The 24,215-nt window shown below is 49.3% G+C and overlaps 1 protein-coding gene across 2 annotated transcripts; it reads left to right on the forward strand.

Moving 5' to 3' along the window:
• Nucleotides 1-662: 662 nt before the first annotated feature.
• On the forward strand, nt 663-5,963 carry LOC123111626 (serine/threonine-protein phosphatase PP-X isozyme 2). 2 transcript variants are annotated; one of them, XM_044532451.1, is made up of 8 exons: nt 663-1,005; nt 1,451-1,603; nt 3,511-3,573; nt 3,658-3,743; nt 4,419-4,494; nt 4,573-4,841; nt 5,370-5,465; nt 5,530-5,963. In XM_044532451.1, the coding sequence occupies exons 1-8, from the start codon at nt 859-861 to the stop codon at nt 5,696-5,698; spliced, it is 1,059 nt and encodes a 352-aa protein (XP_044388386.1). In that variant the 5' UTR covers nt 663-858; the 3' UTR covers nt 5,699-5,963. The 2 variants fall into 2 exon arrangements, with proteins under 2 accessions (XP_044388386.1, XP_044388385.1); XM_044532450.1 differs by having other exon boundaries at nt 670-1,005; nt 5,370-5,448.
• Nucleotides 5,964-24,215: the final 18,252 nt, after the last annotated feature.

Here is a 24,215-nt window from a genome sequence, read left to right on the forward strand (position 1 = left end):
TTCAGAGGATGTGCAAAGCTGGGCTGGGGGTGCTGGGATAGGAAGAATACATAAGTAAAAACATTGGTTAAATTACTGGGCGGGCCATGGCCCAGGTCGGCCCCAACAGAGCTCCGCCCCTGCCTTTGAGTCTGTCAAGCCACACATACAAAAAATATATATTGATAATGAAGAAGGGTCACCTCTTGAAGCAAACTCGAGGAGAAGAACACAAGAAACACACTGCACAATACCCACCATGTGGTTTGTAACTGGTTTTCTAGAGTGAGAAAAAGGGGAAGGAAAGATGAGCGTGACACCATTATTCATTCATTAACTCCTCTTTAATTATAACAAAAATTATTATTTCCAACTATAGTTTATGTTTTATGAAGAAATTAGTCGATACCTTTGGTTGATTTTAAAATACTCCCTCTGTTCTAAATATTTGTTCTTTTAGAGATTTCAAATGGACTACCACATACGGATGTATATACACATATTTTAGAGTGTAGATCCATTCATGTTGCTTCGTATATAGTCGCTTGTTGAAATTTTTAGAAAGACAAATATTTAAAAACGGAGGGAGTAAAAGGTAATATCTACCATTAAATCTGGAGAAAAAGATATGACAGGCAAAGAGAACACGGGGCAGGGAAAATCAAAAATGTTCCCCGGCGACGGGAATCGAAAGTGAGGTAACCTTACCGGCCCCGAAACGCTCGCCCCCACATGCCACCACGGCCCGCACTGCACGCGCCTCCTCCTTCCTCCCCCTCCCAACCCTAGAATCTTCCAGAATCAGCGGGAAGCAGGGAGGGCGAGGCGCGCGCCGCGCTTCCGGAAGCTTCTAGAAGCTCTAGGGGGGAAGGAGCCGAGATGGGGACGTCGGATCTGGACCGGCAGATCGAGCAGCTCAAGCGGTGCGAGCCGCTGGCGGAGGCGGAGGTCAAGGCGCTCTGCCTCAAGGCCATGGAGATCCTCGTCGAGGAGAGTAACGTCCAGCGCGTCGACGCCCCCGTCACGGTACGTGCTTGCGCGCAGCTCCCTCTCCTTTTCGATTGGAAGCGGTTTGGGCGCGATTCAATGGGGGAAATGACGCGCTCTCGAACGAGTCGGGGTCGCTCCCCGAGGTCCCGGTGAAGATTGCGGGTGCTTGGGAGATGTACTGATGTGCGGGAAGGCTTCGATTCCGTTCGTTTGGGCAACCAAATTTCACTGCGTTCTGATTGAGATTTACTAGTGTTTGCATTAGGGCTCTAGGGTTTCGTTGGTGAGGTGATGCCAGATTTCCTGTGTCATTATCTTCTGGAGATGGTCTGGGGAAAATATTTCTCATTCCTGTCATGTCTTTTTCAAGGAAAATGATGTAATGTGTATATTCATTGGTTGTGCTTTTGTCTGGCTGATATATCTACACGTGTTCAAATAATTGTGATTTAAGAAACTAATATTTGCTTCTTGCACTCAGATATGTGGAGACATTCATGGACAGTTCTACGACATGAAAGAACTTTTCAAAGTTGGAGGTGACTGCCCGAAGACAAACTACTTGTTCCTTGGGGATTTTGTTGACCGAGGATTTTATTCTGTTGAAACATTTTTGCTTCTTTTGGCCTTAAAGGTATGCTGTTGATAAGTAATACTAATATGTTTTGTAGGCATATCTATTAATGCTGTATCTTTTAATGTTTATTGATGCCTCTGTTCCAAAAACGGTAACGGCCATTTTCTCGGTCAACTGACCCAGTAGTTACTCTTGACTACACTGCCTTACCAGACTATTTTACTTGTATGGGGAAGGCCATGCTCCTTATATACAGGCTGGTATATGGTATAGTAGACCTGTTTGTACAGCAGTGGTCAAAGCTGGCGCTCAGCTTGCGGCCCTGATGTGCACATGAAAGCCAATAGTGTGAAGCCTGTATGACACTAGACTGCGTAATAACGTGAACTAGTAGTTCAAATGAATGGTGTCTAATTACCTTTTTTTGTTGCTGGAATGGTCACACATGTGTATCTATAACTCTCAGTTTTGCAATAATTCCTAGCTAGAATTGGAAGCTATTTCTAACTTATTTTGATTGTGTCAACTTTGAAACCAAATGTAGCCTTTTATGAACATGGTCCTGGTAAGACAAAATCAATACTACCTGCTGCCCGTAAAATGCTCATAAGGAATCTGGCATCCAAGTTGTAGTCCAGGGAGAAGAAGAATAGGGTGATTGCAGAGACAGTAAGGAATTAAAGTGAACTGCTTAGTAGACAATTGAGGAGAATTAGGAAGTTGATTTTGAAGCTAGTTTGGAAGTATTATAATTGGAGTCCAGAAAGGACACAACACATCCTCCATTTAAGGATGTACTGTATCTATGACTTCTCTCTTATTTAGCACAGAAGATTAATGATTTAGTTTTTCTTATAAAAGTTCTTGCCTAGCTATCCCTCTCCTTAAGGTCTCATTCAATCCATGCCTTCTGGCCGCCCTCTAGGTTCATATCATAGCCATTAACGCTCCAGTCATTATAGTGACAGAAATGATTGAATGGACTAGAACTATAACAAGTCTTTTAGAAGGAGGTGCTTTCTTCCCACGCCTCTCATGAAAAGGTGCAATGTGGGAAGTATAGCAAGAAACAGGGTTCTGCATGTCGACAGAAATGTAATCTGGTCTGGTATGCTCACACTTAAAAAAAAGTGCTAGGCGTTAATTGTGCGTTTTGCCACCGCCTTGTGCTTTTCTTAGCAAAGCGCACACTTAAGCGCAATTAAGCGCTAGGCGTTTTGCTATCGCCTAGAGCCTATACGTGCCTTTTTTAACTATGGGTATGCTACATCTCTAAGTTATCAGCCAAATGACCCTGGAGATTGTTAGGTATATACACATACTCTTGTCATGTAATGATGATGTATAGCTTCAGAGAGTAAGGGTGTGTTTGGTCTGAGCCCAATGTCGCCCTACCAAAAATTTGGCAAGTCAAAAGTTTGGTCAAGGTTTTGCTTGCCCCTGAGTCTAGCAAACATTGGCTCATAAATGAAGTAGAGTTGGTAAAGGGTCATTAGCTTGCCAAAAAATTGGCAACTTTCCAAACAAAGAGCAAACTTTTGGTCATAGCCAAAAATTTGGCAAGGTATATTACCAAACATAATCTAAATTATGATGCCTAACATACTTCAGAGAGTAACTGTTGTTTGGCTGCTAAGTGTCTGGCCTGTTTCATAACTGAGGATGCCATATAAGATAGTGTATTGCATTTTGCTGTAAAAAGGCCACCTGAAGTCAGTATAACTCTGCACCTCACTGAATGGCTGAAAGCTTTATCTTATGTCTGTTGTAAAATGCGAGAATTCTGCATGCTTGCTTTAAAATTTTGGAGAGGCCTTATACTCATTCGCGATTTATCTTGGCTCCTCACATTCAAATTCCCTAATCCAAATTCAGTAGTTAAACACTTCGAGTTGTTCTCTTTCAAGTTACATTCTGTGCCATTTAATTTCCTGTCCTAACCTTTACTATCATATTGTCTCCAGGTTAGGTACCCAGATCGTATAACTTTAATACGAGGAAATCATGAGAGCAGGCAGATCACACAAGTGAGTGACCTTTTTCAAGTTGGATATTCTGTAGTGATGTTACGATAGTTGTCATTTATTCTTCGAACTCGTACATCGCTGCAGGTTTATGGCTTCTATGATGAGTGTCTTCGTAAATACGGCTCGGTGAATGTCTGGAGATATTGCACAGAAATATTTGACTATTTAAGGTAATATTTCTATGTTGCTTTTATATTGCATGTGGTAATGCTATGAGGCTGCTATGTGGGCAAAATTGACAAATTTGACCTATGAACAAAATCAAATCACAGAATGAACTGCCCGTGAAATTATTTCACGCGGCTGACCTTTTTGTGTGATGCCCGACACGAAGGCGTCACACTACACTGTGCAACGCCTCACAGATAGGCGCTACACGCCTGGCCAGCGTCGCACCCGTGTGATCCGAAAATTACTAAGTCAGTGTGCAGCGCCTAAGAGCTAGGCGCCACACTATACAGTGTAGCGCCTAGCTTCTAGGCGTTGCACTAGTGGTTGCTTCATTTTGTAGTGCAACCACTAGTGCAGCGCCTGAGAGCTAGGCGCCACACTATACAGTGCAGCGCCTAGCTCTTAGGCTCTGCACAATGACTTAGCAATTTTTAGGCAGTCTGGGGTGCAACACTGGCCAGGCGTGTAGCGCCTATCTGTGAGGCGTTGCACAGTGTAGTGTGGCGCCTTCGTGTCGGGCGTCACACAAAAAGGTCAGCCGCGTGAAATAGTTTCCCGTGCAGTTCATTCTGTGATTTGATTTCGTCCACAGGTTAATTTGTCAAATTTGCCTGCTATGTGCTTCTTTGAGTTAAATCATAATCTACAAGAGTGGACATATTTCTTAATTTCAGTTTGTCTGCACTTATTGAGAACAAAATCTTCAGTGTCCATGGAGGCCTTTCCCCTGCTATTACGACACTGGATCAGGTATATTATTCTTCAGTGTTATATTTTGTAGTTCATGCATTCCATTTCTATTACTTTATTATCATGTGCCCCCAACAGATCAGAGTAATAGATCGCAAGCAAGAAGTGCCTCATGATGGTGCCATGTGTGACCTTCTTTGGTCTGATCCAGAGGATGCTGTAGACGGCTGGGGATTAAGTCCTCGAGGCGCAGGGTTCCTCTTTGGTGGAAACGTTGTCTCTTCATTTAACCACTCAAACAACATAGATTATATTTGCCGTGCTCATCAACTAGTCATGGAAGGATTCAAGTGGATGTTCAATAACAAGATTGTTACTGTATGGTCTGCTCCTAACTATTGCTACAGGTACTTGAAAATTCAGCTTCTGTCACAATGTTCCTTTTGAAGTATAATGACGAATTATGTAGATTTTAGTTTTTGACAGTATTGAATAAGATTGTGTGTGGAAATTAAGAGAATGGAAGTGGGTGTGGAGTTTATATCAAAGCCATAAAAGGTTGCTGACATAACATGTTCTATATTTTCCCACCTGTCCAAAGCTTTTGATTCTCTGTTGCCCTGATGCTGCTTTGTATGTAATTATGTTCAGGCTACTGTGTACTCTACATTTTGAGTACATGTGATGAAACTTAGAATTTGATATTTTTTAACTCGTACCATTTGCAGAGGTTTAGCAATTGTATTGCAATTATTTTAGTTGCTATATAAGAAAACTTACTGCAATTGTTTGGATTTGAAGAGTTATGTAAGACTTAAGAGGAATATGTTAAACAGTCTGAATTTTTCTGGCGTGCTGTGATCTCTGATCGATATGCTGTATTTGTTATAGTACCTAACGAAATGCTTACCTCTTCGAAATTATCTGACTTGCAGGTGTGGCAATGTTGCTGCAATCCTAGAGCTTGATGAGAACCTGAATAAGCAGTTCCGTGTATTTGAAGCTGCTCCACATGTTTGTGCTCATGACTTGTACCATTACCTTTGTAATGTGTTGCACGCACCTGGCATCTAATTTGTCTGCCTACCTCTGTAGGAATCAAGAGGTGTTCCTGCCAAGAGGCCTGCCCCAGATTACTTTCTTTGAGACTGCACACATGGCATGTGACACGCTGTCTTTTCATGCCCTTGAGCGACGGCGGGCGGATAGGGGTATTGAAGGCGTGCCATGTTGGCAGATGGGCGCGTGCTTTGCAAGAGATTAGCCAGGAGGTGCTTTCGGGATGTATAAATCGATTGTTCTGTGTCCGTCCAGGTCTATTGTTTGTAACAAAGTTGATGTCGGTATCCACTTCTCCCCAAAATAGCTCCAATTTGAGCTTTTGAGAAAATGCCTCCGCGAAGGGAGTGGTGTAGATGAAGCCACTCTGGGCCCATGATGTAAAATTTTGATGCCAGTCCCTTCCTCCCCTGGGAATCCGTACATTTTCTAGAATGTAGAATGGTATGCAAATGTGTGCCTTGAGTTTACCTTTTCGTTGCATTGCAGGCAGCTGTAGGAAATCTTGTAGTAGTAGTTTTGATGTTTTGCATGGAAGTATTCTAAGGAAGCACACATCATTATTGCTGCCGGTAAATTGGAACCGGATCGTGTTGCCGTTTTATGATTGCTGTGGAAGTGTCTAGTTGTCGAGATTGGTTCTTTTGCGTTCCCAACCTGTTTGCTTGTGGTTTTGCCTAGGCACTCCTCGCCGTACCTGGTGCACCTCACCGCCCCACTCTCAATCAACTGATCAACCAGCAAAGGAGTAAACCAACCAGCAAACACTACAACAAAGGAGGAGCAGATCAACTAGCAAACTGAGGGAGTGCAACAAATCAAGGTCTACTACATCAATATCAGTTCATATCAGCAGAGCAAAAGGAGTGCTGCTGATCAATATCAGTTCAATTGTTCATCTATTGCACCAAATCAACTGATCGTCCACAACAAATCAGCAAATCCAAGGAGTACAGTAGAGGAGTACAAACACCATCAAGAAATACAGTACTCCTTTCAATTTACTCCAACAGATCAAGAGCAAAGAAAAAGTATACTTGGAGCACTTGGAGTAGATGATCACAATAGAGCTTACCTGAGCTGATCACAAGTTCAATATCAGCAGGAGCAGCAGCTGATCACAACAGTATCAGCAGCTGATCACAACAGTATCAGCAGAGCCTCAACACTTGGTTAATATCAGCTCTTGCTTTTGTTTATTGCGTTGGAGTGTGTACAAAGTACATGTAAATTACCAAGGGATTGAATATGATCTACAACGAGCCCGACCCCCGGCTTATATAGCGTACAAGGGGGGAGGGAGGGGGGGGGGGAGGTCCTAGAGTTACAGAGCTAGGTCGACTACGTCGGTGGAGGTAGAGTCCTCCATGGCTCCAGTATCTTCAGATTGTACCCCAAGTCTCCTGGAATCTTCATGTAAACCGGGCTCCAGGACTGAATCGACATAGGGGGTCCTTAACCCGGCCCACCGGGCCGGAAACCGGCAGGGTGTGAGGCCCCTTAGCCGGGACACTATTAGTAGCCCCTGAACTGGTCTTCAAGCTTGGCTGCACCTCAGTCGCCCCGAGCCGCACATCGTCTTTAGTCACTGGTCTTGAAACATGTTCAAATGAAGCGTCCCCGAAACAACGTCATCCTGCAGCCGGCCTCCTGTTGAGCTGCCTCCGAGGTGACGTAGACCAACCCGGTCTTTGAAATTCTGGAGGTGCTGGCTGACCTGCGCACAAGAAAAGTTTTCCCGTGCAGCTAGCCGGGTGGGAGCCAAGTTCCCGCGTTGTGTAATCAAAGGTCGTCGGACTAACTCTGACAAACCAGTCCGGTCTCATCAGGTGGCCCCACAAGACCGCGTGTCATCCCTAACCTAACATAAGGTGGTGTGAGGGAGTGGGCTAGGGGCCTACTCACGTCCCGTCCCATCGTGCGCCTCGACCCCCCTCCTTGCCGCAAAATTATCATCGTTGGGGGGAGGGGGATACGAAGAGATTATGTGTCATGCGGCAGAGATAACATGCCACCATTTCATTTCCTCAACCACTATATAAGGATGGAGACAAAGCGGGGGAGAACTTTACACCTTTCTCCTCACCCGCCTTCTTCTTCCTTACGCCCAACCACTCTTCCCGGCACACCGCAGAGCTTCACCACCGCAAGACCCATGGCTGGAGACTGTTGCCTACGGAAGGGGCCGCCAGACGATGAACACCAACAAGGCTTCCGTCGTGGAGCCGACAAAGGAGAAGGTTGTTTCCCTAGCCAAGGGGAAGTGGAAGCTTTACACCATCACGCACACACAACTGGGCTGGCTCTCCAAGGTAGGATACCTGCCACCGGAGGTGTCCTTTCCCATGCTCCGCTCATCATCAAGGATGACGAGGCTTGGTCCGAGACGGTGCCCAAGCCCAATTCATAGGACAATGAACGGATATGCTTCATCCCTTTCCTGCTCCATGGGTTAGGGTTTCCCATCCATCCCCTTTTAGGAGTCTCCTCCATTTGTACCGTCTGCAACTTCACCACCTCCCCCGAAACTCGGTTCTCCACATAGCGTGCTTTATCACGCTATGTGAAGCTTTTCTGTACTGCGAGCCGTACCTTGGCTTGCGGCAAAAAATTCTACATCAAGCCACAAACGAACGTCAGTGAGACGTGTGAATGCAGTGGTGCCGCCATCAGAAGGTTGGCCAGCTCCAAGTACCTTCCCGGGGAATTCGTGGAGACGATCAAAAGGTGGCACGGGGAGTGGTTCTACATCCCGGATGTAGAGCTGCCAGACCCACCTTGGGCCGGCATCGTCACACCATACATCGTGACCCGAGTAGGCGCAGCTCCTGGACCCCAAGGAACAATCCGAAGGAGTCTGTGGCAGTCCAAAATTTATCACGCAAGATGGCCGAGTGATGTCTACTATGCAACTTTATTCTTATACACTTTATTGGGCCTCCAAGCGTAGAGTTTTGTAGGACAGTAGCAAATTTCCTCAAGTGGATGACCTAAGGTTTATCAATCCGCAAGAGGTGTAGGATGAAGATGGTTCTCTCTCAAACAATCCTGCAACCAAATACAAGCAGTCTCTTGTGTCCCCAACACACCTAATACAATTGTTAGTTGTATAGGCGGATTAGTTCGTCGGTGATATACGTGTATTATGGATGGTAGAAATAGCTTTTTATAATCTGAACAAATAAAAATAGGAAGGTACTCCCTTCGTAAAAAAATATAAGAGTGTTTACATCACTGAAGTAGTGATCTAAACACTCTTATATTTCTTTATGGAGGGAATAGCAAGTAACAAAAGCGTGTGAAAATGGTGTCTCAATGCTTGGCAACAAGACCTAGGGTTCATACTTTCGCTAGTGCAATCTCTCAACAATTTTACATAATTGAACCACATGATAATCCCTCAAAGCGTGGCAAAGAATCACTCTAAAGTCTCTATTTCTATCGGAGGAAGTAGGATGAAACCACGTAGGTAGTAAACCACCTCAGAGTTGTGTTTCCAATCAATTTGTTGAACCACCCACAAAGCCACAAAGTATCTGTCGGCGTTCTAGGAACCAGGGTACCCAGACCTGCCTGCCTACGGCCCACGGCGTGGCTTCATCGACGGCCTGGTATGGCCCAGCTTCGACTACGGCAAGACAAGACCCTCGCGAGGCGGGCGACATCAAGACCTCCCGAGGGAGCGGCCTCCTTAGGCTGCCTCCTGAGCGGAGCAGAGATTTCTATGCAAGACCCAGCCTCACGAGGCTGAAATGACATCAGCCATGACGATCAAGGCCAGGCACGCGCCAGCGGGCGCAGTACAACAGGTTTCCTCTTTGGTGCAAAGGAGGCAAGCGCAGGTGCGGAGTCCCAAGGAATCAAGCAAAGGTTGCCATTTGCGTGCAACGAGACCAAGACTGCTAGAACAGCAGGATGGATGTCATCACCGAGCCCACCACGACGTCATGCTCAGAGGCTTTGCAGGCGAAGACCACCTTTCATCAGGATTAGATGTACTTCTTGTTCCCCTTCAAATTTGGCCGTTGTGGGATCCCTTACCGCCTAAGTTTTGGAGGAAGAGGACCAAGACCACTATAAATAGGGCCTAGCCACCACCACCGTAGAGAGGGGGATGGATCGATCAACTCACCAGGTGATCAGCTCATAGAACCACCAAGAGCTCATCACAAGAACACGCCTCCTGAGGCTGTTCTTCCACCTGTACTAGTTCATCCTCAGCCCATTGCGAGGCCAATCCACCACAAAGCGGGAGTAGGGTATTACACCGCAAGGTGGACCGAACTTGGGTAAACTGTCGTGTCTTTCTCTGTCGTGTTCATCGAGCTAGGTCGTGAGAGCTGTGGATCGGGAGGCTTGAGAGGTTGAGTTCTTCGCACACGCCCCTGAGTTCGAACCTCTCTCTTCCGCTGGTTGTTTCACCCCCGCTCTGCCATTCTCATTACGAACGCTCGTCAAGTTCGTGCTGAGCGCCGAATAGCCCCTGCCGCGCGCATCGCGCAGACGGTGCCCGCTGGCAACGGTGCTCCTCGTCGCCCGTGGCCAATGCTGCCACTGGCCCTGCAACCCACGAGCAGCAGGATTGGTCGCTGCCATCCTCCATGCGACGCGACGGCCGCACCGCCACTCCATCGCTGACCCCGGCCGCTGCTTCGTCCTCCCACGCCTGCCGCGGGCCGGCGACTGCATAGTCAGCGCTGCTCATGGCGCGTGAGCTTCTGCGCTACCGTCCGGCCGACGACCTCTACAAGGATTGGCCGGACCGCATCGCCGAGCTCGTCAGCGCTGCCGGAGAGGCTCCGGCGTCATCCCGCTCGCTGCCTCCCCCGCAGCCCCAGGCGGGCGACATAGCTCACGGCGCTCCTGCTCCTCCTCTCGGCAAGACTTCGTCCCCGAGCCAAGGCGTGAGGCCTCCCAGCGTGATCAACCGCGCAGGGCGCCCGCGCGCGATGAAGAAAGCTGTTGGGTCATGTAGCGGCCTCAGGCAGAAGCGCGTGCGCTCCCAGCTCCTCCCGCACCTCCGCGCCAAGACCGCATGCATCCTGAGGTGGTTGCACGTGGGCGTCAAGACCTGGCTTCCCCTCAAAGGCGAGCCCCAGTGGCCACGGCGGGATGCCATGCGTTCACTCCAGAGCTTCGTCGCGTCGTCTGGCCCGGCAAGTTCAAGCCAGATCTGCCTCTGCGCTATGACGGCACCCCCGACCCGACCGAGTCCCTTCAGCTCTATGAGTTGAGCTTCAAGGCGGCAAGCGGTGATGAGAAGGTTATGGCGAACCGGTTCCCCATGGCTCTCAAGGATGGCGCGCGCTCGTGGCTCCTGAACCTCCCGGTGGGGTCGATCTCCTCCTGGGACGAGCTGCGCGAGCGCTTCATTGCCAACTTCCAAGGTACCCGGGACCGCGCTCCTGCAGCTGGCGACCTGCGATGCATCAAGCAACAACCATGAGAGACCTTTCATAAGTACATCCAGCACTTCACCAACGTCCGCCTCAAGATCCCCAAGATGTCGAACGAGGCCATCATCTCAGTGTTCACTGATGGCGTGCGAGATGTCAAGATGAAGGAGGAGCTCGCCATACATGAGGATCTGTGCTCGACTCTGGAGATGTTCAACATGGCGACCCGGTGCGCGAGGGAAGAAGAAGGTCGCCTCTCACTCCTCGAGCTCCCTGAAGCCGATCCTGAAGACAACAAGGCCAAGGTGAAGGACGTGAAGCGCAAGGGCCCGACTGTGCTCGCAGCCGAGCCTAACATAAAGTGTGGCTGTGATCAACCTGAGTCCTCCGAGGGCAACCGCCTGTTCTGCGTCTTCCACAACGTACACAACCACAACATCAACGACTGCCAAGAGCTCAGGGCTATCTGCGACGGACGCCTTGGCCGGCGTCCCGAGCGCAACGACCGTGGCTATAGCCGTGGAGGAGGCCGCGATGGAGGCTACTGGGACGATCATGGCCCCCGCCAGGGCTGGCGCAATCAGCCTCGTGAAGACCGCTGGCAGGACCAGCCTCGTGATGGCCCGTGGCGGGATCAGCCTCGCGAGGACTGTCCTCAGGGCAACGCTGGCCTCCCTCCGCCGCCGCCGCCACCAAGAAGGAACGACGACCACCATCAAGATGATGGGGCTGGGGGCTTCCAAGAGCCTCGTGCCATATCCTGCATCCTGGGGGGTGCTCAGGCCCCAGCCTCCCATCGCATCTTCAAGCAGTTCGCGCGTGAGGTGAACACGGCCCTCCCCAAGCTCGAGGCGTCGCATGCGCTCAGGTGGTCCAAAGTACGCCATCACATTCAATTCTTCAGACCAGCTCAAGTGCGCAGCCACCTCAGGCGCGCTCCCCATGCTCTGCTCACCTACCATCAGCAATGTTCTCGTCACCAAGACACTCGTCTATGGCGGAGCTGGGCTCAATGTTCTCTCTGTCGAGACATTTGACATGCTCCAGGTGAGGGGAGTCCTGGATTAGGGGGTCCTCGGACAGCCAGACTATATGCTTATACCGGACTGATGGACTATGAAGATACAAGATTGAAGACTTTGTCCCGTGTCCGGGTGGGACTCTCCTTTGCGTGGAAGGCAATCTTGGCAATTCAGATATGTAGATTCCCTTCTCTGTAACCGACTCTGTGTAACCCTAGCCCCCTCCAGTGTCCATATAAACCAGAGGGTTTAGTCTGTAGGACAAGATACAATAATCATAATCATAGGCTAGCTTCTAGGGTTTAGCCTCTACGATCTCGTGGTAGATCAACTCTTGTAATACTCATATCATCAAGATCAATCAAGCAGGAAGTAGGGTATTACCTCCATAGAGAGGGCCCGAACCTGGGTAAACATCGTGTCCCCCGCCTCCTGTTACCATTAGCCTTAGACGCACAGTTCGGGACCCCCTACCCGAGATCCGCCGGTTTTGACACCGACATTGGTGCTTTCATTGAGAGTTCCACTGTGTCGTCACCATAAGGCTTGATGGCTCCTTCAATCATCTACAACGACGCGGTCCAGGGTGAGGTTTTCCTCCCTGGACAGATCTTCGTATTCGGCGGCTTCGCACTGCGGGCCAACTCGCTTGGCCATCTGGAGCAGATCGATAGCTACGCCCCTGGCCATCAGGTCAGGTTTGGAAGCCTGAACTACACTGCCGACATCCGCGGAGACTTGATCTTCGACGGATTCGAGCCCATGACAGGTACGCCCTACAGCCATGATGAGCATGACCTAGATCTGCCATCGGACGGTGTTCAGGAGATCGCACCTGCAGCTGCCCTGGCTTTAGATCCAGTGCAGATCGTGCCATCCGAGGATGGGAGGATGGACCCCGCCACAGAAGCCGCACACTCAACGGCGATAGAGCCGAACACAGATTTCACTTCCAATGAGGTCTGTGTCATCGGACCCTCGGACTCGTTTCCGGCCATAGGCTCCGAACCGCGCGTATCCGCGCCCATCGGATCTAACTGGGCACCGATCTTGGAGTTCAGCTCCACGGACATCTTTCAGCACTCGCCCTTGGGCAACATGCTAAACTCATTAAAATCTCTCTCCTTGTTAGGAGACTCTCGGCCAAACTATGTCCGGCTTGAGTGGGAAGCGGACGACGAAGGAATTCATTACCCACCCACCACCCACTTAATAGCCATTGTCGACGACTTAACCGACATGCTTGATTTTGGCTCCGAAGACATCGACGGTATGGACGACGATGTCGGACAAGAACAGAAACCACCACCCACAGGGCGCTGGACAGCCACCTCATCATACGACATATATATGGTGGACACACCCAAAGAAAACAATGGCGATGATCAAAAGGATGTAACGGAGGATAATCCTCCGGAGAAATAGCCGAAGCGCCAACATCAGCGGCACCGCTCTAAACCACGCCAGGGTAGAAACAGCGATACCGGAACAAGAGACAATAGCACTCCGGATGATGCCGAACACGAAAACAATCCCGCCCAACCAAGCTTCAAACAGGCCGGACGGGAGGACGCGCAAGCTAGCCCCGATGAACAGGCAATGAATGAAAACTCGGAGGATGAAAATTACATGCTCCTCTCCAAAGACGAGGTGAGCCTCCGCAACGAAGAATTTACCGTGCCTGAGGATCCCGTCGAGCAGGAGCGCTTCAAGCGCCGGCTTATAGCCACTTCAAAGAGCCTGAAGAAAAAACAGCAGTAGCTTCAAGCTGATCAAGATCTTCTCACTGATAGATGGACTGAGGTCCTAGCGGCCGAGGAATACGGACTCGAGCGCCCAACCAAAAGTTACGCAAAGCGCAGGTTGTTACCTCAATTCGAGGACGAGGCACTAGAGCCTATACTACCAGTGCAGGATGCGGCTGACCGACCAGCTCGTGGCCGAGACAAAGTGGCGTATCAGCCCGAACACCAGCCCGCACCCTGTCGCCAAACAAATAGAAACACGAAGGCCCGGGGCTACACACATGACCTGCGAGACGAATTGGAAAACAAAGCAGGACAGTCAAGACCGATCTACGGGTCGCGGGGGCACGCCCCAACTCGTGACGATGGCCGCCACGCCGGATACACTAAATACAAATCCGTCCGGGCCGAATACAGCTGACCAGATTCATCCAAACTATGTCGCAGTGTAGCCCGGCATAGAGGCGCCACACACCCCCTATGCTTCACTGACGAAGTAATGGAGCATGAATTCCCAGAAGGGTTTAAACCTGTAAAACATCGAACCATATGATGGGACAACAGACCCCGCGGTATGGATTGAAGATTTCCTTCTCCACATTCACATGGCCCGCGGCGATGATCTCCATGCCATCAAGTACCTCCCACTAAAACTCAAGGGACCAGCTCGGCACTGGTTGAATAGTCTGCCGGGAAACTCCATTGGCAGTTGGGAGAACCTGGAAGATGCATTCCTTGACAACTTTCAGGGCACTTATGTGCGACCACCGGACGCTGATGACTTAAGTCACATAAACCAACAGCCCAGAGAGTCAGCCAGGAAATTCTGGACTCGGTTCTTAACTAAAAAGAACCAAATCGTCGACTGTCCGGATGCCGAAGCCCTAGCGGCCTTTAAGCATAACATCCGTGACGAGTGGCTCGCCCGACACCTCGGCCAAGAGAAGCCGAAGTCCATGGCAGCCCTTACGATACTCATGACCCGCTTTTGTGCAGGCGAGGATAGCTGGTTGGCTCGTAGCAATAGCACATCAAGAAATCCTGGCACTTCAGATGCCATAGATAGCAACGGCAAGCCCCGACGCAACAGACACAAGCGTCGCAATAATGGCGATAACACCGAAGACACGGCCGTCAATGCCGGATTCAGTGGCTCCAAGTCCGGTCAACGGAAAAAGCCATTTAAAAGAAACAATCCAGGCCCGTCCAGTCTGGACCGCATACTCATCGTCCATGCCAAATCCACGGCTCTCCCGATAAACTAGCCAACCACACCAACAGAGAATGTTGGGTATTTAAACAGGCCGGCAAACTAAATGCCGAAAACAAGGAAAAGGGGTCGCATAGTGATGACGACGAGGAGCCCCGGCCACCGAACACAGGAGGACAGAAGAAATCCCCCCCCCAAGTCAAAACGGTAAATATGATATACGCCACCCATATTCCCAAGCGGGAGCGGAAGCGCGCACTAAGGGACGTCTACGCGATGGAGCCAGTCGCCCCAAAGTTCAACCCATGGTCTTCCTGTCCGATCACCTTTGATCGCAGGGACCATCTGACCAGTATTCGTCATGACGGCTCAGCCGTACTAGTCCTTGACCCTATTATCGATGGATTCCACCTCACACGAGTCCTCATGGACGGTGGCAGCAGCCTGAACCTGCTTTATCAGGATACAGTGCGCAAAATGGGCATCGATCCCTCAAGGATCAAACCCACCAAAACCACCTTCAAAGGTGTCATACCAGGTGTAGAGGCCTGTTGTACAGGCTCAATCACACTGGAAGTGGTCTTTGGATCACCGGACAACTTCCGAAGCGAGGAGTTAATCTTCGATATCGTCCCCTTCCACAGTGGTTATCATGCGAACCACATTCCCTCGATTCAATGCGGTGCCACACTATGCCTACCTCAAGCTCAATATGCCCGGACCTCACGGTGTTATAACAGTCAATGGAAATACAGAGCGCTCCCTCCATACGGAGGAGCACACCGCGGCCCTTACAGCAGAAGTACAGAGCAACCTCCTTAGGCAGACCCTCAATTCGGCAATAAAGCCCCCGGACACCGTCAAGCGAGTCCGAACTACTCTACAACAAGATCGTCCGGACTGTCCAGAGCTCACCTAGAAATTCGGCCTCCGTCCTAGTCCCAATCAAGCGGTGAAATCCGTGCCGCGTGTACATAATTACGCACTTAAAATACCATGGGCATAGATGGAGGCACAGCTAGACCGCGGTCCACAATGCGGCTCAACCGCCCCGGGATCCGCATACCTTCACCTTTTTCTTTCTTTCAGGTTCCTCTCTTCTTGAGGCTCTTCCGATAACCTGATCATCGGACCCATCACGGGACGGATACACCAAGGAAGCAAGGAGCTTTGACGTACAAGGGAATCCCCAGGTGGTCTCTGCTAACGATCGCTATACCTGTTTTACATACCCACACGCAGCTCGCTCTTGGTTAGGGCATGTCAAATAGCCCTATTTGCTTATCGCACTACTTGTATACATACGCCTTGACGTATTACTCAAATAACAATGGAAAATAATTTGCAGCGTCAGCTTATTACTTCATTTTTTCCTTGACTGTTTATTTATTACAAATCGCACCCGTACATTCTGGTACGTTCAGTTCGCCAGGGGCTTCAGTGTACCCCATAACACGGCAAGAAAGTCCGAACACTTTTAACAGTGCGGCACCCCGAACTTATAGCATTATATGCATCAACTCCGAATCATGTCTTGGGTCAATAGTTGGGTTGCCCGGCTCCTGTGCTTGCTACCCTACGTTCCGCTATATCGGCTAGGGTAGTAAAGGGAGAACTACTGCGATTGTGTCCCGGTTCTTCCGGACGAGCACCTCAGTAGAGAAAGCCGAAAACTGACTGTCATGATGCGGCGAGAGCTGGTCGCTGTTCGAGAGGTTTCAAATCCTTAAAGATTTTTTCCACTTTATGCGAGGAATCGGTCTTTGTCCGATTTAGGCGTGTATAGCGCCCCAAGTTCGGCCTTCCGAATACCAGGGGCTACGCCAAAATTTAAAATTATAGAACTTCTATGGCTAAGTGAGGGTGATAAAGCTGTATAGTCCGATTGCCTTGTTCGTTGCGCTAGACACCTCCTTAAAGGACCAAAAACTTGGATAAAGAGTGTTTACATTTATCCCGAACACCCCTGTACTAGTTACATGGGGGCAGAAGCCGACGACTGGCCAACTCTCAGATTTTATAAACGACCGCACAGGAGGTAAAATTTTAAATCAACAAGCATTATATTGCGCAAATGAACTTGTTTCATATTATAGGATAAAATGAATGCATTCATTCAAAGATTATATCCTTTGCACATTGCTCTGCCACAAGGCGGGAGCCCTTCAGGACACTGTCATAATATTTCTCGGGTCGGCGGTGCTCCTTGCCCTTCGGTGGCCCCTCGGTCATCAGCGCCGTAGCATCCATCTTCGCCCAATGCATCTTTGCACATGCAAAGGCCATCCGCACACCTTCAATGCAAACCGACCACTTTATGACTTCAAGTCGTGGGCAGGCATTCACAAGCCGCTTCACGAGTCCGAAGTAGCTACTAGGCATAGGCTCGGCAGGCCATAGCCGGACTATGAGGTCCTTCATGGCCAGTTCGGCTGCCTTGTGCAGCTCGACCAGTTGCTTCAGCTGGTCGCTCAAGGGCATCGGGTCCCAAGATATTGAGATCAAAACAACTTCTCCGTTGAGCTCCCTTCTTCGGCTCGGTAGAACTCTGCGGCATCTGATATGATGCGCGGCAGATCCGCAAATGCTCCTGGAGAACTCCAAATTTGGGTAAGTAAAAAGAATGTCTCCTTCACATGCTTGCTTTGCATAACAAATGCCTTACCTGCCGCAATCTTCTTGGCCGCCTGAATCTCCCGGAGGGCCCTCTGGGCTTCGGCTCTGGCGTCTTGTGCGCTCTGGAGGGCCTTGGCAAGATCGGACTCTTGAGTCTTAGAGTCACGCTCCAAGGACTCGTACTTCTGGATGAAATCCTGGAGCTCTTGCTGGACCTCGCTGACCCGGACCTCTTGCTTCTCGCACGCGACACGTTCCTTGGCCGCTTTGTCTTCACCCTCGACCAACGCCTTCTTAAGGGCCGCCACTTCGGTCGTGGCCCCTATAAAGGTTCATGACGCTTTTATCAGCAGAAACCATTTATCCTTCATAAGTACACAGGCAGGGTATTATGTACCTTGACTTTCCTCCAGCTTCCTCTTCATGAGGACGAGCTCTCCCTCGGTCCGCTCCAGGTACTGCTTTAGTCCACAGACCTCCGCAGTATGGGCGGCAGCGGCCAGCAGCGACGCCTGCTTATTTACATAGACATCTTATGTTAGACTCCTGCGAGTATTATTTGATCCTCTGTTCGGCTTTTCTTTCCAAACACCGCACAGAGGATCAGGGGCTATTGTCTACACTGTGATATTCTCTCACAATTTTATTACTTACCTCAAAACCTGTTAGAAGGCTAGCGCAGGCTTCGGTCAATCCACTTTTGGCGGACCGAACCTTCTCGATCACCATACTCATAAGAGTACGGTGTTCTTCATCAGTGGAAGCGATGCGAAGCGTTTCCAGCAAGTTGTCCGGTGCCTCTGGATGGACAGAGGTCATCGGTATAGGCGGCTCACCGTCCTTAGGGAGAGGCTGCCTGCCTGAATCCGAAACCACTTGGGTCTCCGGAGCCGTATTTGGCTGGGGACCAAACTGGCTGCGGCCCCCATTATCAGAGTCTATGGGGGTCTTTCCCCCCATGTGTCCGGCGACCGGGGTTTCGCCTGGAGGTGTCTCTGGAACTAGCTCCCCTTGGCCTGGTATCCTTCGAGACAACACCTCGGTGCCGTCCGTGGCCTTGGGGGAGGAGGCTGTCAGAAGAGACTCGCTGTTCATCGCCAACGAGTCCAACAATCCCTCTGAAGAGGAGGATATCTCGATGTTGGATTGGGCCGGACTGCAGGCGCACGTCTGACACGTTAAGAAGCCATAAAGCAAACATACCGGAAATACTATTGTGTCCGGATACTTACGACTTAGCCAGGGGCTTGACCCTGGGTTCCCACTCCTCGCCGCTGTTGGTGGCTGCGGTGGGATGGTCCGGAAGAAAGGTTTGTCCCTTCTTGGACACGTTGGCCTCCCCATGCATGGTGGCCTTCCTCTTCTTTCCCCCCCAGTAGGGGGGGATGGATTTCCTCCTCCTCCTCCTCGTTTTGGTGGAGGAGTGCGTCTTGGTGTCTTCGGATGTCGTGTCCGGTGCAACCTTGCACCGGAGACCATCTCTGGTCCCCGCGGCCTTCTTCTTCGGCACCTCATAGGGCGCCGGAAATAGCATCTTCTTTAGAAGAGGCGATTTTGGATCTTCAGGTAGCGGAGCCGAACAGTTAATCTGCTCCGCTATCGCTACCCAAGCCTGTAAAATTGGCATGGAGGCTTAGATTCCTCCCGCGGTTGTGCTAGTAAAAGGAATATCTTGCAAATATGAAAACTTACCGAATTGGCTCGGCGTTTTGCGTTGAGCCCGCGATCTTCGGTTATGGGTGGTGGTACCTCGTTGGCCTTGAAGAGCACCCTCCAGACGTCTTCGTGCGTCGTGCCGAAGAGCTCTCTCAGCGTTTGGTGTTCGGCCGGGTCGAACTCCCACAGATTGCAAATCCGTTTCTGACACGGAAGAATCCGGCGGAGGAGCATAACTTGGACCACGTTGACGAGCTTGATTTTCTCGCTTATCATATTTTGGACGCATGTCTGAAGTCCGGTCAGTTCTTCCGCTGAGCCCTAGGCTACGCCCTTCTCTTGCTAGGAGGTGAGCCGCATGGGGACGCCGGATCGGAATTCGGGGGTCGCCGCCCGGTTGGCATTGCGCGGCTCGGTGATGTAGAACCACCCCGATTGCCACCCCTTCACAGTCTCCACAAAGGAGCCTTCGAGCCAGGTGACATTGGGCATCTTGCCCACCATGGCGCCTCCGCACTTTGCTGGTTGGCTACTCACCACCTTTGGCTTCATGTTGAAGGTCTTCAGCCATAGGCCGAAGTGAGGTGTGATGCGGAGGAAGGCCTCGCACATGACGATAAATGCCGAGATGTTGAGGATGGAGTTGGGGGCCAAATCATGGAAGTCCAACCCGTAGTAGAACATTAGTCCGCGGACGAACTGGTGGAGGGAGAATCCTAGCCCGCGGACGAAGTGGGAAAGGAAAACTACCCTTTCCAGGGGTTTCGGGGTAGGGATGATCTGCCCTTCGGCCGGAAGCCGATGCACGATGTCTTCGGACAAGTATCCAGCCTCCCGAAGCTTCTTGATGTCCTCCTTCTTAATGGAGGAGGCCATCCACTTGCCTCCCACTCTGGACATGTTCGTAATGGTTTTGCGGAGAAGGTGAAAGCTTGGGCGTTGGAGCTCGAGAATGGATGAGCAGAGGAAGAAGAAGGCATGGGTGAAAAAAGGGGAATCCTTATCTCTTTATAAAGGCGACAGAAGTCATGTGCCTCCCCACTTGCCCTAGAAACTCGCTTATTCCCCAAGCGCCGCACTAATGGCGCGGTTGGGTTACCCACACCCGTATTGATGAGAATCCCGTGATAAGGGGACACAATCTCTGCTTCGACAGGACATGCCAACAAAACCACATCGGAAGATGTGTAGTAGCAGGTTGAGAAAATGGTTTGAATAATGATTGGGCCACGGCGTGATGTCACGCTATGGAAAAGTTGTCAGCAGATTAGACTCGTGGAATATTGTACTCTCTACGGTGGTATGTGGAATTTGTTTTGCAGAGCCGAACACAATTCTTATGTTCAAGATCTACTTTGGAGTATTCGGAGAAGGAACCCGCCTTGCAATGCCGAAGATAATCTGTGCGCCGGACTCATCGTCATTGAAGCCTGGTTCAGGGGCTACTGAGAGAGTCCTGGATTAGGGGGTCCTTGGACAGCCGGACTATATGCTTATACTAGACTGATGGACTATGAAGATACAAGATTGAAGACTTCGTCCCGTGTTCGTGTGGGACTCTCCTTTGCGTGGAAGGGAAACTTGGCAATTCGGATATGTAGATTTCCTTCTCTGTAACCGACTCTGTGTAACCCTAGCCCCCTCCGATGTTTATATAAACCAAAGGGTTTAATCTGTAGGATAAGATACAATAATCATAATCATAGGCTAGCTTCTAGGGTTTAGCCTCTACGATCTCGTGGTAGATCAACTCTTGTAATACTCATATCATCAAGATCAATCAAGCAGGAAGTAGGGTATTACCTCCATAGAGAGGGCCCAAACCTGGGTAAATATCGTGTGCCCTGCCTCCTGTTACCATTAGCCTTAGACGCACAGTTCGGGACCCCCTACCCGAGATCCGACGGTTTTGACACCGACACCAGGTGCCATATAACCAGCTGCAACCTCCCAAGCCATCCTTAGGGGTAACCGACGGCTCCATGCACCCAATTGGGCAAATTCATCTCCCCGTCACCTTCGGCAAGCGCGACAACTACCGCACCAAGCTCATCGACTTTGACGTCACTCACATCCGCCTGCCATACAATGCCATCCTCGGGTACCCACCTCTCGCCAAGTTCATGGCAGCAACACACCATGGCTACAACGTCCTCAAGATGCTAGGAAGCGGCGGCATCATCATGGTCACTTGCGACAACTTCGAGCGCAACAAGGTGTGGCAATTGGTGCCAAGGCCCAAGGAGAACCATAATGTCATTGGAACCAAATGGTTCTTCAAGAACAAGAAAGATGTGAATGGTGTTGTCACTCGCAACAAGGCAAGATTGCTAGCACAAGGCTACTCACAAGTCAAGGGTATTGACTACTGTGAAACCTTTGCTCCCATTGCTCGCCTTGAATCTATTCACATGTTGCTTGCATATGCATCTCATCATGATTTCAAGTTACGACAAATGGATGTGAAGAGTGCATTTCTTAATGGTCCTCTTAATGAGTTGGTATATGTCAAGCAACTACCGGGGTTCAAGGATCCCAAGTTCCCCGATCATTTATACAAGCTTGATAAGGCACTCTATGGCCTTAAACAAGCCCCACGTGCATGGTATGAGCACCTTACCGAGTTGTTGCAAGATCGTGGGTTCGAAATTGGGCAAATTGACCCCAATCTTTTCATGAAGAGGGTTAAAGGGGACTTGTTCATATGCCAACTATATGTTGATGATATTTTATTTGGTTCTCCTAACAAAGCTTTTAATGATAGTTTACCGCAATCATGATCGAGAAGTTTGAGATGTCTATGATGGGAGAGTTGAAGTTCTTTCTCAGGTTCAAAGTCAAGCAAAGAAGAGAAGGAACATTCATCAACCAAGCCAAATATACCCAAGACATGCTCAGGAGATTCAAGATAGAACATGTCAAGCCGGCCAAGACTCTAGTGCCAACCAAATTGAAGCTCAACATTGATCCCAATGGTAAAGTGGTGGATCAAAAGGTATATCACTCCATGATATCCCAATGGTAAAGTGGTGAATCCTTGCTTACCTTTGGGCATCTAGACCGGATATTATGTTGAGCATGGGAATTTTTGCACAGTTTCAAGCCGCACCTAAGGAAAGCAACTATGTGGCAGTCAAGTGAATCTTTTGATATTTGGCTTATACCCCAAAATTTGGCTTGTGGTACCCCAAAGGAGCAAGCTTTGATCACATGGGTTATTCAGACTCGGATTGGGGGGGGGGGGGAGATTGTGTGGAGAGGAAGTCAACTTCCAGAGGGTGCCAATTCCTTGGTCGATCTTTGGTTGTTGGTCTTCGAAGAAGCAAAGTTGTGTGTCTCTCTCCTCCAGCGAGGCCGAGTATGTAGCCGCCGCAAGTTTTTGCGCACAATTGCTATGGATGAGGCAAACTTTAAAGGATTACAGTGTCACTTGTGACAAAGTACCTCTTCTATGTGACAATGAAAGTGCCATCAAGATATCTGATATGTCTCCAATGTTATCTATAATTTTTGATTGTTCCATGTTGTTATATTATCATTCTTGGATGTTTTACAATCATTTTATAATAATTTTATATCTTTTTTGGTACTAACCTATTGACATAGTGCCCAGTGCCATGTTGTTATCTATAATTTTACATCGCAGGAAATCAATACCAAACGGAATCCAAGCGCAGCGAAATTTTTATGGATTTTTTCTGGACTAGAAGACACAGTATGGGCCAAGAAAGTACCGAAGGGGTGCTCCGAGGGGAGCACAGCCCACCAGGGTGCACCTAGGGGCCTAGGCGCGCCTAGGTGGGCTGTGCCCACCTCGGTGGCCTCCTGCACCGCCCCTTTTCTCTATAAATACCCCAATATTCCAGAAACCCTAGGGGAGTCGACGAAAATTAATTCCAGCCGCTGCAAGTTCCAGAAACACCAGATCCAATCTAGACACCATCACGGAGGGGTTCATCATGTCCATTGGTGCCTCTCCGATGATGCGTGAGTAGTTCTTTGTAGACCTACGGGTCTGTAGTCTCTCTCTCTCTCTGTCTATCTCTCTCTCTCTCTCTCTCTCTCTCTTGATTCTCAATACAATGGTCTCTTGGAGATCCATATGATGTAAGTCTTTTTGCGGTGTGTTTGTTGGGATCCGATGAACTTTGAGTTTATGATCAGATATATGTTTTTACCCATGAAAGTTATTTGAGTCTTCTTTGCTCTCTTATATGCATGATTGATTATAGCCTCGTATTTCTTCTCCGATATTTGGGTTTTGTTTGGCCAAATTCATCTATTTATCTTGCAATGGGGAGAGGTGCTTTGTGATGGGTTTGATCTTATAGTGTTTGATCCCAGTGACAGAAGGGGAAATGGCACGTATGTATCATTGCTATTAAGGATAACAAGATGGGGTCTATTTCTACATAAATAGATCTTGTCTACATCATGTCATCATTCTTATTGCATTACTCCGTTTTTCCATGAACTTTATACACTAGATGCATGCTGGATAGCGGTCGATGTGTGCAGTAATAGTAGTAGATGTAGGCAGGAGTCGGTCTACTAATATTGGATGTGATGCCTATATAATGATCATTGCCTGGATATCATCATGATTATTTGAAGTTCTATCAATTTCCCAACAGTAATTGTTTTCCCACCGTTTGCTATTTTTCTCGAGAGAAGCCACTAGTGAAACCTATGGCCCTCGGATCTCTTCTTATCATATTTGCCTTCGCGATCTACTTTATTTTATTTTATTTTACCTTGCTGCACTTTATTTTATTTGTGCTCCATTTATCCTATCTATTACAACTTTATCTCGTCTCCTCGCCAATTTCTGGCGCCGTTACCCAAAAGGGATTGACAACCCCTATAACACGTCGGGTTGCGAGTATTTGTTATTTGTGTGCAGGGGATGTTTATGTTGTGTTGTGTGGTTCTCCTTAGTTCGATAACCTTGGTCTCATCACTGAGGGAAATACCTACCGTTGCTATGCTGCATCATCCTGTCCTCTTTGGGAAAATACTGACGTAGTTCTAGCAGACATCAAAAGAAATTTCAGGCATTGTTGCTGGGGAGGATCAT

Source organism: Triticum aestivum, chromosome 5B (assembly GCF_018294505.1).
Source record: "Triticum aestivum cultivar Chinese Spring chromosome 5B, IWGSC CS RefSeq v2.1, whole genome shotgun sequence".
Lineage (NCBI taxonomy): Eukaryota > Viridiplantae > Streptophyta > Magnoliopsida > Poales > Poaceae > Triticum > Triticum aestivum.

Coding starts and splice junctions, on each gene's coding strand:
- LOC123111626 (XM_044532451.1), top strand. CDS start 859: ATGGGGACGTCGGATCTGGACCGGCAGATCGAGCAGCTCAAGCGGTGC. Junction 1,604..3,510: donor TGCTTCTTTTGGCCTTAAAG/GTATGCTGTTGA, acceptor TATTGTCTCCAG/GTTAGGTACCCAGATCGTAT. Junction 3,574..3,657: donor AGAGCAGGCAGATCACACAA/GTGAGTGACCTT, acceptor ACATCGCTGCAG/GTTTATGGCTTCTATGATGA.